Raw genomic sequence first — 12,833 nt, 5'->3', positions numbered from 1 at the left:
CAGGGGAACAACGAAAAAAAAATGTTTCTTGTAGTTTAGCATTTACTCTAATTTGTTTAGGGAAAGTCAAAAAAACTATAGTGTCTTACCTTAAATGTCATAATCAGATGAGTGAAATGAAACTCTGCCTCCAGATCCAATTCAATAAAGACATCTGACTTTCCTGAGAGGGAGATGACATCAGAAAGACATGTTTACTCAAAACCTACTATTTCGCTCCATAGCCGATCACTCAGGCATCATCAGTTTCATGCTGCTGAATAACACATACCAACTGCTAGTGTCAGTAAGAGAAAAAACAAACATGATTGTGGCTCAAAGAATAACTTTTGGACAGGAATATTCACTCCGTCCCACCAGGGGAAATGTGAGGAGGAGGTTGGAAAGGCCCACACACTTCCTGAACGCTGAATCTTGAAGGACCACTTTACTCTGAGGACTATTATCACTCATGTTCCCTGTGCAGCACAAAAAGGGATTTTCCACCATGAGTACTGCTATATAAAAAGGTACACCTTTTTACTGAACAGCTTGACAGTTTATATCAGTAGTTGTGATCTGCTGATATAAAACTAAAACACTGCTTCCTTGCATACTTTTAAAAAGGTAGGTAACTGATGCCTCCTCAATGAGAGGAGGCATCTCTTCTGCACAACTTCTGCACAACCACAGTGTTCATGTATGACTTGGATTCTGCTTTTAGCAAATAATCAAATCCTGAACCACAGTTGGAGACTAATAAAAACAAAAACTATTTATTTACATATACCATTTAAAGCAACACTAGTATTAACTAGTCATAATGACTAGTTAAATACTAGTAATTGAATGCAAATATAGATAAATGTAGTTCTGGCCTTTAAAGTCATAATAATTTGGGTATTTTAATGAAGCATTTGGACATTTCTTTTTTGAAGGTAGTATGTTCATACAACTTTGAAAGCAAGAATCTGGTGTATTAGAATTTACCAGTAAGAAAAGTTTACTAAAAGGTCGATATTTGCCCACTCATTTCATCAAAAAAGGGGAGTTGGTTTCCTGCCTCTGTCCTGTTTTTTTATGAACAGTCTCTGAATTTATGACATGGCTTATATTGAAGTAATTCCAGGGACTTTTTTTATTTAGACTGCCTATTTGGGATCATTGTTATGTGTTCTTTTTTCCTTCATGTCTTAACTGGGGGGCTCAAGCCTCCCATTTCCCTGTAAGGTGGACCATGGATTCCTATTAATGACAAAATTATGCTGCAACAAAACCAAGAATAGAAGCAGAAAGAAACTGAATGGGCTGAAATGGCACAGGAAGTACAGGCTATTTATACCCCTGCTTTTCCACGACAGCTGTGTGGCATTTCCATGGTGCACAAAGTGGGCTTATCGGGCAGGACAGACAGGGATTTGATTGTAACCTTATTGTGAAGAACAAGAAAAAGAACTGGCAAACCATGGAAACAAATTAGGCTTAAAGGGTAACTCACCCCCAAATCAACTTTCTTTTGCTAATAAACTGTTAACATTGTTGTTTTATAATACTGTCTACATGTCCTGGTGATTATTTTGAAAATTTACTGCATATTTGTTTAAATCCTGCTGTCTAAAACCGTCAGTGTTGCGCCCTCCTAGGGTTAAACGGTGGTCTAGCATTGAATTTCAAATCAATATTGCTTCAAATCCATTTCGAACCAATATTTCAATCAATATTGGTTCAAAAGTTTTTGTGATGTCATTTGGAGAAACTGATGTGTCAGCAGCTCAGTGTTGTGGAGTATAAAAGCAGCTTCGTTTCATGCCTTTGTAGCAAGTTGGAGTTTGGTGTTTTTTGGTCTTTCTATCCATTTTCCACGTTAGTGATTTATTAGCTTAGCATTCAGTCAGTTTATTTAGTATGTATTTAGCTTTTACTAGTAGCCCTGACCACGCCGAGCCCTCAAATCCCCCCCCCCCCCACACACACACACATAAACATGTTTCCTAGTTCACCGTCGCCGCCTTCTCTCTGCACATTTTTTGTATGAGACTGGGTGGAGTAAGGCTCAGGTAAGGGGGCAAGTTCCACTTTAATATCTACACTGCCAGTTCTCCAGATACTACCAGCCTGCTTTGAACCTTTCTCCATTTTTCATTCTTCTTTTTATCAATTTGCATCAAAGAAGCTGTCCTTCCTCAAATGTTTGATTACTAAAACTTTTCCTTGTTTTTTTTAACAGGTTAATTAGTCAAATACAGTTGCTTTAGGTAAAGGAAAGAAACCTGTATTTTCTATGTTCTATTTCTGTTTCCATCCATCCACCCGTCATTGTACAAACTACTGCTGAACAAAATAGCACATTGCAATCATAATAAAATAACTGTGTGCAATATCCCAACTGCAAAAGATTGCTTGGATGCAATAGTTTCTAGTGTTCACACTCTGAATGCCATGAATGTATTTGGCCAGTTAGATGGATTCTAACTGTCCATAATGTTCAGGCCTGATGTTTATCTTTAGTGGCTGAGATGCTACTACTCTCTCAGAGTGGTGGGGACATTTTGCATCAGTAAAGAAGGAAAATTGTCAGGAAGATGTGGGTTGATCATAATCAAGCACAGACCAGTATTCATGTGCATGGTGGCACCGGGGGCAGGCAGGCTCCCCTAGGTAGGTCATCAATCAACTTCATCAGGAACAAACCAACTGCAATTTTAGAACGGCTAATTAATCTAACATTTTCATACAAAAACTGGATGTTTAACATTTTTTGCTTAATGTCACAGTTGAGCTAACATCAACATGCCTATAGCTTCTAGTTTCTTCCCGCATCTCAGTGAAGGCGGACACTTTTAATTTTTCTCCTCTCCTCTTCTCTCTTCTCTCTTTCACCTCTCCCTCCCCCATTTATCTGCCTGCTTCTATCAATCTTTTTTCTATAAATTGTGGATCTGTTCAGCTGGTCTCTCAACACAATTGATCAAATTTTCTCAACGAGAAGACTGGGACGAAGGAGTGCAACCCTGTGCCCAAACATTAGGTTTATGATAACATGATTTCTGCTTTTTGGAGCTGGCGGTTACCTGGGGTATTGGGAAATTGTGAAAATATCAGCAGTTGCTTCGACCCATGTCAAGGCTGCCTGAAATATGTGAGGGATATGTCCGCTACCAGCACTTAGATTGAAATGCTGTGTAAGCAGAACTCCAGACCAATTGCAGTTTCTGAAATTGCTGGCAATAAGGGAATGCGCTTGGAGAAAGCTGGAAGCTGGACTCTGGCATAATGACCACAATTTTGGCTGTTTTGGTATCGCCATTGAGATGTACCATTGAGACTTTAAGGCAGACCGAAAAACAAGAGTCTCCCTGCCTATAACAAATGCTATAATCAGAATCTGGCTCCACTTCAGCCGTGAAAGGCAAACAATCTTAATTTTCTATTGGATGTTATGTAAACAAGACACTCTGTGGCATCTGTGACCTGGAACAGAGTGCTATTGAACTACCTCATAACATCGTCACTAGCAGACTCTGGGTCTGAGAGCTATCTGCCACAGTTGACAGACTAACACACACACATGTGCGCACGCACCCACCCACCCACACACACACACACACACACACACACACACACACACACACACACACACACACACACACACACACACACGACTACACCAAAACACAAAGGCACACACACACCACCTCTACTGTGCTTTATTCCCTTACTCAGCTGCTTCCTGTTTTATTGTAGTGTCAGAAAGGTCAGATCAGAGACCTCAAGCTTTAGCTTTATGAGTATAAACAATTAAGCTAAGAATTTTTAGCAATGAAGCGCATTCCAGTGAAACAATGAAACAAAAGAAGTGATTCTAGTTGTAGCTTTAGAAAAGTTGGATAAAATTACTTCAGATCAGAAATCCCCACTTAGCTTATTTCTTACTATGAATAGAAACAATTAAGCCTTTCCATATGTTTGTTGTCAAGGATTTACTTTACTTATTCCTTTGTTAAAGTAATTTTGTCTTTTCCTATGTCAGTAATGTTTAAATGTTCATGTACAGCACTTTGAATCGTCTTGTTACTGAAAAGTGTTATATAAATTGCCTTGCCTATAGTGGTCTTTACCTCTATTTCTGAGGTAAAGTCAGGACATCCCATTAAGAGTGGGTCAGTGTTGAACAATAGTCTTATTTCTGATTGCTTAAGTTAAAATAATATTAGTATTCAAATTCAGATCAGAACGCTTAATTTATCGTAAGGTTTTAAATTGTGTGACATGCTGAATTTAATGTGAATGTGAGAGCATCTGTTGCATCATATTGCTGAGGAAGGATCTGAAGTAAAAATAGGCTGGCCTTTATGGTAATCTCCAACCACAATAAAACTTATTTTGAAGTCGTTCCTATCTTACTCAGAAATATGTTTAACATCTATTTCTGCATTTATTAGCCATAACCTATACCGGCTTGTACTTGGAGAGTCATGGACTAGGCGCTACCTATCTTCAGCAGACACCAGACAAGAAGCAGGGCACACCCTGGACAGGTCTCCAGTGCAACACAACACTAACAACCATGCACACACGCACTCACACGTAAGGACAATTTGGAGAGACCAGTCAACGTAACAGTCAAGCTTTTGGACTGTGGGAGGAAGCCAGAGTACTTGGACAGAACCCATGCATGACTGGAGATAAGGTGGAAACTGCATGCAGAGAGAGCGCAGGCCGAAAGTCAAACCAGTAAACTTCTTGTTACTAGACAATGGTGCTAACAACTGTTCCACAGTACAGCTACAAACAGAAAATAAAAAAGTATGTTTTAAAAATATTTAAGAATAATTGAGGCACCCCTGCCTTAACTGGTCAAGACCAGCCTGCTATAAGCCATGTTTCAAAGAAACACCTCAATCTTTGTCATGTTTTAGGATGGGGATGTTACTGGGATCAAGGTTTTAAAGCATTAGCTTTAAACTGCTAACATTTTCCATTGGTAAGTTTTTTCAATGAGAGGCCAGACAAAGTGTTTTCCTGCCTGTATGAAGCATAAAGTTAGTAACTGATGCCACTTCCCAGTTGTGAAAAACAAAAATGGTCAAGGAGTAGAAACTAAAGGAGCAGCACCCATCACTCTTATTAAAGTAACTCATAAATAAAGTCTCTATATGGCCGCTTACTGCAGACAGCCTACTTGAGTAGATAGCCTGACTACTTAAGAAGCCAACATCAGCTTTTTCTGTATCACCTATTCTCATAAGATGTCTGATGAGCAGCCACAGCTGGGCCTGCTCTGTTATTAGACTTATCTGAATCTGCAGGGAGGATGTTGGCCATCGTGTTAATGGATAGGCTAGTATTAATATCTATAGTGTTCTATATTTAGCCAAATAAAGAAAAACAAAAAATTCATCAGACTGAAACATAAGCAACCACTAACCATTCTCCGACTGCCACCAGGACTTTTTACGGTGTGGTTTGAATGCAGTGATAACGTTTTCTATCCGGTGATTAATGGTGTTGTAGACTGGGTCATATGGTCGTCTGGAGTCACACTCAAAACATTTCTTCTCATCCTGTGGCAGGAGAGGATTAAATCAAAAAACGTGGTCAGAACAGAAAGACTTCAGGGAAAAAACAGGTCCAAATAAGACCAAAATAAAGTAAAGAGATCTGTCATAAATAATTACCTGCAAGTGACTGACAATGCAGTATGGCTCCTTCCTCTTCATCCCACATGTGGACGAGGCCTTCAAGTTTTTCTCCCTTCCAACCAACAAGTCTCCAGTTGCTGGATAACAGCTGCCATAGGCACAGCCGTGGGCTTGGTCTGGTTCCTGGCCAACTGTGGCAGCCAGGCCTGGAGGGACATGGATGATAGAGAACAGGAAAAAACAGCACATGCATCATTTGGTAACAGAGCAGCCATTCATGAAATTCAGCTGGCAAATAAAGTAAACCTAATTAGTGCTGTTTTTGCTGACATAAATACTGGGGAAGTTCTTATCTGTTCCTCATGAAATGATAAGAACCCTAAGATGGGAAGGACAGCAGTAGGAAACCAAATCCATTTGTCTACCTAATACTACTACAGTAAACTCATCAATTTACACCAGGCTTATTTCAAATCAAAGCATTATTAACCAAAGTATGAAAGAGCCACATTTTAAAGCAATATTGTTTGAATCACAAAGTATTAAAATTCAAAGAAGCCACACAAGAGTGATAAATTATGGTATGATCAAAGAACAAACTCAAGACGGTGAAATGGACAGCAGAGTCAATACTTTGCTCTCTTTTCTTTGCGTGTTATTGCGCTCTCTGCCATCATTCTGTAATTCTAATGCCAGGCTTCTTGCAGACCTCAGTGCGAAGTGGAATCTGCTTTTATACAAATGCAGGTTTGTGTAATGATGTCACAGTGCTATAGAGAACATGTAATCCTCACCTGGAGTCAGTTTTATAGACCGTAAACCCTTTTATTCATCAAGGGAGTGTGTTTGCAGACCAAGACCTGAACAACAATAAACCTTTGTAAATTCACATATGAAGAAGCTGCATAGAAAAATGGAAGAGGGTTACAGCGGTGGGGACCGTTCCCTGTACAAGCAGGCCAGGAACAAACCAAGGCAGCTAAGTGAAGCCCCATCAAGAAGCTAAAAACAGCTTCCCACCTAACGATCCTGCCCTTGCTTGTAATATTTTGATAAACATCCCAGCCTACAGGAGTCGTCCCCCTACTCTGAGCTGAAACCACATCAGGCAGATGACCGCTTCTACTACAGGTTCGAAAAGCAGTTGTTCACACTGCTCACCATTTTGATCTTATTTCCCTACTGTGCCTAAAAACATGCTCTGACTCCCTTCACTCAGACCTCTAACAAATCCCAGGAGCTGTGTTACGCTCCCTCCTGCTTCAAACACTCTGCCATCATCCTGGTCCCCAGAAAATGAACCACTATATGTTTAAATACCTACAGACCTGTAGCCATGATGTCTTTGTCATGAACTCCTTTGAGCGATTGGTGTTGAAGCATCCGAGGGACATCACAGGCCACCTGCTGGACCTCCTCAAGTTTGTTTGCCAGACAAACAGGTCGGCCAATGATGAAGTCCACCTGGTACTACACCTCATCCTGTACCACCTTTACCACCCAGGGACATACCCCAGGATCCTGTTTGTAGACTTCTTCTCAGCCATCAACACCATCAACCCTGACATCCTCAAGCAGAAGCTAACCCAGCTCACAGTGCCGGCCTACACCTGTCAGTGGATCACTAGCTTCCTGATTGACCGGCAGCGACAGTTAATGCTGGGGGTTATCTTCTTCTGCTTTCTTCTGCTCAAAAAAAACATCACTGGCGCCCCGCCCCCAGGGATGTGCTTTATTCCCACTCTTCTTCTCTGTGCACTTCGGCGGACCCAACAGTGAAACTCCTGAAGTTTGCAGGTGACATCACTGTCATTGGTCTTGTCCAACATGGTGACATGCTGATCAACTGGTGCAGTGAGAATCACCTGGAGCTAAAAGTGCTTTAGATAGTGGGATCATGGTGGACTTCAGAAGAACATCTTCCACACTGCCTCCCTTCACCATCCTCAACAACTCTGCATCTGCTTTGGATTACTTCCGGTTCATGGGAAACAGCCTTTCTCAGGAGTTCACAAAGACATAGTCACTGTCAGAAGAAGGGCCGGCAGAGACAGTAGATCCTGTGGCAACTCAAGAAGTACAGCCTCCCACAGGAGCTGTTGGCCATCTTCTACACTGCCATCATTCAGTCTGTCCTGTGTTCATCTACTGCTGTGCAGTTTGGCTCATCTACAAAACAGGACAGGTTTAAACTACAATGTACTGGTAGGTCTGCAGAGAGGATCGTCAGGGCTTAGCTTCCTTCCATCAAGGAGTTGTACAGGTCTAGTGTCAGGAAAAGGGCTCTTAACATCTTTGCAGATCCCACACACCCAGGACACAAACTGCTCCTTTACCTTCAGGTGTGTGTTAAAGAGCAATATATATAGTTATACCTTAATTATCTTAAATAAGAGAAAAGCGATTAAAGCTGATTCTGACTCAAGTATGAAAATCTGCCCTTTGACAGCTACTGCTTGATCAATCTTGAGACAGCATCCACCAGTGGTGGGATTATCTCGGGTTATAAAACTCTGCTTGCAGCAGGGAGTACACAAAGCATGGGATGATAACACAGCCCAGTTACCAGCAAAATCCAGAGATTCACCAAAGCAGATCAAACCGAGCTCTTCTAAGGCCACTTAAATTGGGCCTGATACATCATACTGTAACAAACACTGAGATTGATACCAATGTTGAACCAAAGTGATGAGAGTCCCACTGGAGCCATGGTGTGACTACATAGTCGGGCTATGTGTGGGAGTTAAAATAAACCTTGTAAACTTTCATGACAACCAGCAGCCGCCACGCATTCCACTGGATATATATATATATGAATGTATCCTCCTACAGGCCTCTTAGTGTGTGTGTGTGTGTGTGTGTTAGTTAATTGAGGACAGTGCCATGCTGTCTATATACAATCTTTCCACAGCAGGTGTTCCTCATCTTGGAAAACAAAATGTAGGCTGCAGCTAGGCTAACGATAAAACACTGAAACATACTTGATCATTTTTGTGCATTAAGCTTCTCCCTGAAAATTTTGAGAATAAGTACTTCAAAAATGTGGTAAATGAACCCGAATTTATAAAGTGCTTTCCTAGTGATACTGTCCACTCAAAACGCTTTACACTAGCGCTACGTTCACTTAACCCCCTATACTGACACGCACACATTCATACCCAGATCAGCAGGAAACTCAGGGTTAAAGGGCCATGCCTAGAGGCACATCGGCATGTAATGGGGAAGCTAAAACCGAACCCACAACCTTCCAATTGCAAGACAAACACTCCAACCACTGAGCCACAGTCACCTGCTTCCTATTCACACAACTGTCAAAATTTACAGACAAAAGCACACAAAAAAGCAGATGGAAAATATAAAAAGATGTTTTTACAAATAGATTAATACATTTGATGTCTTAAAAAAGCACAAAAAAAGGAACAACATAAACCACAGATGAGATACTTCTAGTTGTATTAAACAAATTCATACCAGTGGAAGTATGCAATGTAACATCTGAAAACTTCATTATATTTTACTGGATAATGAATTTTTATCAAGTAGAATTAAAAGGATGTATGGTTTTCAAAAATGTTTTACAAATTAATAGGATGAAGGCTTTGGCATTCGTTCACTTTAGCCCAGGGATTCCCAAAGTGTGGTGTGAGCTGCCACTAAGGGGTGTGCGAGACGAAAACTGTAATGGCAGTCTGACAGCGTTTTTACCCCACACCATAAAGATGTGGAAATAAACATTTCCTTTGTAAAGATTAAAATCAAAAACTGTAAATTTAATCAATAAATGTATTGTATGTATTAGACTTTATTGCTAAGTGCTGTTGCATGCTTACTGTTACTCTAAGTAGGTTGTTTTGTTATACCGGAAGAAATGTGTGGCTCCCGGGGGAGGAGTGGTGGTTCAGGGGACTGATGGGGCGAAAGCTGTCCCGTTCTGTTCGTCCTAAAAGAAAGTGTTAGCAGCAAACCTCGGTCTGGCGCTTGGGTGTCATAACAGAACGTTACAGTATTCACAAGAAAATAAATAAATTTAGAAGAAATCTTCTTCTATGCTTCGTTTTAAGATGAAATACATGCATTTTGCTGTATATGCACCTGGCTTGTGGCCTCTACTTCAATCATTCTGGCAAATATGCTCAATTGGCTGAAATCAGGGAAACTGTCATGCAGGTGTGGCATCTACGGTCAAAGTTAGTGATGAAGGAGAGGAACCAAGAGAGAGAGGAATTGGAGGTAATAGATGAGGGAATTGCAATATATTTTATTTACGAGTTTAAATTGAGTGACTCGGTCTCTCTATCGATCGCGCAGCGCCTACAGACAGTGCTGCTTATGGTGCTGTGACTCTGAACCTCTACAAGCAATGATGTGCATGTCACGCCCACACTGCTGCTGCCTCCGCTGCTGCTGTGGGGGGTGCGGGGGTTGGAATTGGTGATAGACAAGGTTTCTTGATTATTTTCACGCACAGAGCTGTAATACCTTTCATTGTCCTTCAGACAGCTGCAGTTCATTTTAAAGAGGCAGTTTTAGCATATATTCATATAGCAGGGAAACCGGCAACCGGTGATGGGGCTGCGAGGACTGAGATGTGTTACTATGGGTGAGTTTACCTGCTGTGAAACAACCAGGAAATAACTTTTTATTTCTCTGATTAATAACATCTTTATGGGTTGCTCCATTAATGTTACTCCGTGCTGCCCTACCAAAGTGTTTATTTTCCTCTCTCTCTCTCTCTCTCTCTCTCTCTCTCTCTCTCTCTCTCTCTCTCTCTCTCTCCACTGAAAATCCTCAGGATTCTGTTATGGATGTTGTGTGTAACTTTACTGCAATTCAATTCAAATTATGTTGTAATTTTATTTCCATAACCACTGTTATGATGGTTGAGTTGTAATTGCCTTTTTTTTTTAACATTGTGGGTGCGTCAACCCCGTTCGGACACGAAAGAGGGAACCGCTGCTTTAGCCTCTATACTTCAATACTTTGCCAAACAACTTCTTGGCTGTTTCTAGCAGCTTTGCATATCTGGAGACTCACATTTTGCCAGATTTATGCAAGATAGATCAAGCTTTCCAATAAATTGCTTTCCAAATCTGGTGCCACTCTTGCAATTTCTTTTTACATACTCTGAGATGGTACAATTCTGCACTTTAACTGGGCCATTCCAACACACTCACTAGGTTTGATCTAAACTTTGTCACTGTAGCTCTGCCTACATGTTTATGGTCTTCCATTTTCTGGAAGGTGAACCTCTGTCTCAGTCGGTTAATTTTGGTGCCTTGCCATTTACATTTCTTACATTCCTTAGGTGTGTTTACATTTCTCCACAGCATTATCCCTCACCTGTCTGCTATGCTCCTTGGTATTCATTATCCCGTTTACTTAATCAAAACATTTGACTGTCTGCCCTGGTTTCTATTTTATGTGGTATCATATTAAAAAGGGAGTATGAAAGTATGCTGTTCTTTTCAGATTTACTTTTAAAAAGTCTCTTTACAATCATGAGCTATTTTGTGTCATAGTTAATACTCATTTTCCCATGAAAACGAATTTGCTTGGGAAATATGTCAAAGGTCACTGGTTCTTGTCCATCATTCAGTAATAGTAGCTGTAGACTTGTTCATCAATGTCTGTTTATACAGAGCATTCAGTTGCTCCTCATATGGACGTACCATACTGCTGCATTTAACCACAACCTGTAAACTAAATAGTCATTACTGAATTAGCTGTAAAAGATTAATATTCTATTGATTACAGCAAGCAGTAACTGTGTGATTGCTAGTGGTTTTAGCCACAGATCTAGTACAAGCTTAAATCTGGGGAATATCCAAGTTTATCACATAATGATAATTTTTTAAAAGTGTAAAGAAATCTCACTCCACATGAACTGCGAGCAGACAGTCGCAAATGGCCCTGAGTGATCCTAATGGTCTAGCTTAGATTATGAAAATTATTACACATAGGCCTCTCGCCCGAAGAAATATTGACTCCATAAGGACTTGTGGCACAAAACATTTCTCAACCAGCATTTTTGCATTATCTGCAGGACTGGCTGTCTTACCTGACAGTATATGGATGTGTGTGACGACAAAGTCAACATACTACCACAGCTGGGCAGTGCACTGAGGCCAGCTGCAGATATGAAGCCTGCTGAGAACTGTGCAGAGGAGGATTTCACATGGACACTCACACAAACACCGTTCAACAATCTTGACACGTACTCTGAAAGAAGCCATGGTTGCCTGGCATTTGGACAAGTCTCACATCAGTGCCAGGCAGATGAGGTTAGCTCACAGCACTGCACACCTGTGCATCTATGCAAACACACATGCTCCACCTGTGCTCAAAGGACCGCTCACTCGTAATTACAGCGTACCAACTGATGCTCCATCAAGTGAATGCAAGCATCGGGTTTCTGTTGGCTGACTCCACACAAGATGCCTATTAGTGGTTTTGTTCCAGATAACAATCAAAGATACAAACAGGTATTATTAACCGTAAAATACCACAACATACTAAATGGTCCATGTAGAGTAGTTTGTTCCCACTATCCCTTTATCTGTCAATGTGTGAGAAAAAGAGTGGCAGTCAGGAGCAGAACATGACAGGATGGCTGAAAAAGGTCTGAGTACAGAGCTTCCCTCCAGAGAAAGGGCCGATCCACCCAGACGTAACATGACATCTGCTCTGGATACTGTTGGCATGCCCTCAAAGGTTTAGGCCTGTGTGTGTGTGTGTGTGTGTGTGTGCGCGCGCGTGTGTGTGTGTGTGTGTGTGTGTGTGAGAGAGAGAGAGAGAGAGAGAGAGAGAGAGAGAGAGAGAGAGAAGTAGGTGGCTTAAGGACTGAAGCTGACATTTGAATAATGAACTGGGGTCTCATTTATAAAACATTGCGTAGCATCTAAACTAAAAGTGTAACTACACCGAAAAGCCAAAAATGGTATACAAAGAACCCACCACCCAAAAAAAATAAATAAAATAATTCACAAGTACTGCACTAACAACATTTGCATCCACACCATCAAGCAATTTCCCTTTATAGATCAGTGCTGCACTTGAATGTTTGCGTACCAGGTTCCGCCTCATGTTCTGCCCTCAACACACCCACAGTAAAGCATAAATGACGCGTTCTTTAGGTGTCGGTAATGTGTTTAAAGTGGGTTTGCTCCACATGGAAAGGAAGAGAGTTGCAGCAGTGAGATAATCTAATTTTAT

The 12,833-nt window shown here is 41.0% G+C and overlaps 1 protein-coding gene across 1 annotated transcript in view; it reads right to left on the bottom strand.

Moving 5' to 3' along the window:
• Window positions 1-12,833, bottom strand: part of lamb2 (laminin, beta 2 (laminin S)) — a 68,762-nt gene that overhangs the window by 34,509 nt on the left and 21,420 nt on the right. Inside the window, exons 3-5 of the mRNA XM_021324965.2 lie at window positions 5,658-5,827; window positions 5,408-5,543; window positions 90-163 (exon numbers count right to left, since the gene is read on the bottom strand). Of these exons, the coding sequence (XP_021180640.2) occupies window positions 90-163; window positions 5,408-5,543; window positions 5,658-5,827 (380 nt within the window). The remainder of the gene's footprint in view (window positions 1-89; window positions 164-5,407; window positions 5,544-5,657; window positions 5,828-12,833) is intronic.

This window comes from Fundulus heteroclitus, chromosome 1, assembly GCF_011125445.2.
Source record: "Fundulus heteroclitus isolate FHET01 chromosome 1, MU-UCD_Fhet_4.1, whole genome shotgun sequence".
Classification (NCBI taxonomy): domain Eukaryota; kingdom Metazoa; phylum Chordata; class Actinopteri; order Cyprinodontiformes; family Fundulidae; genus Fundulus; species Fundulus heteroclitus.
This window is presented reverse-complemented; position numbering and strand designations above follow the sequence as displayed.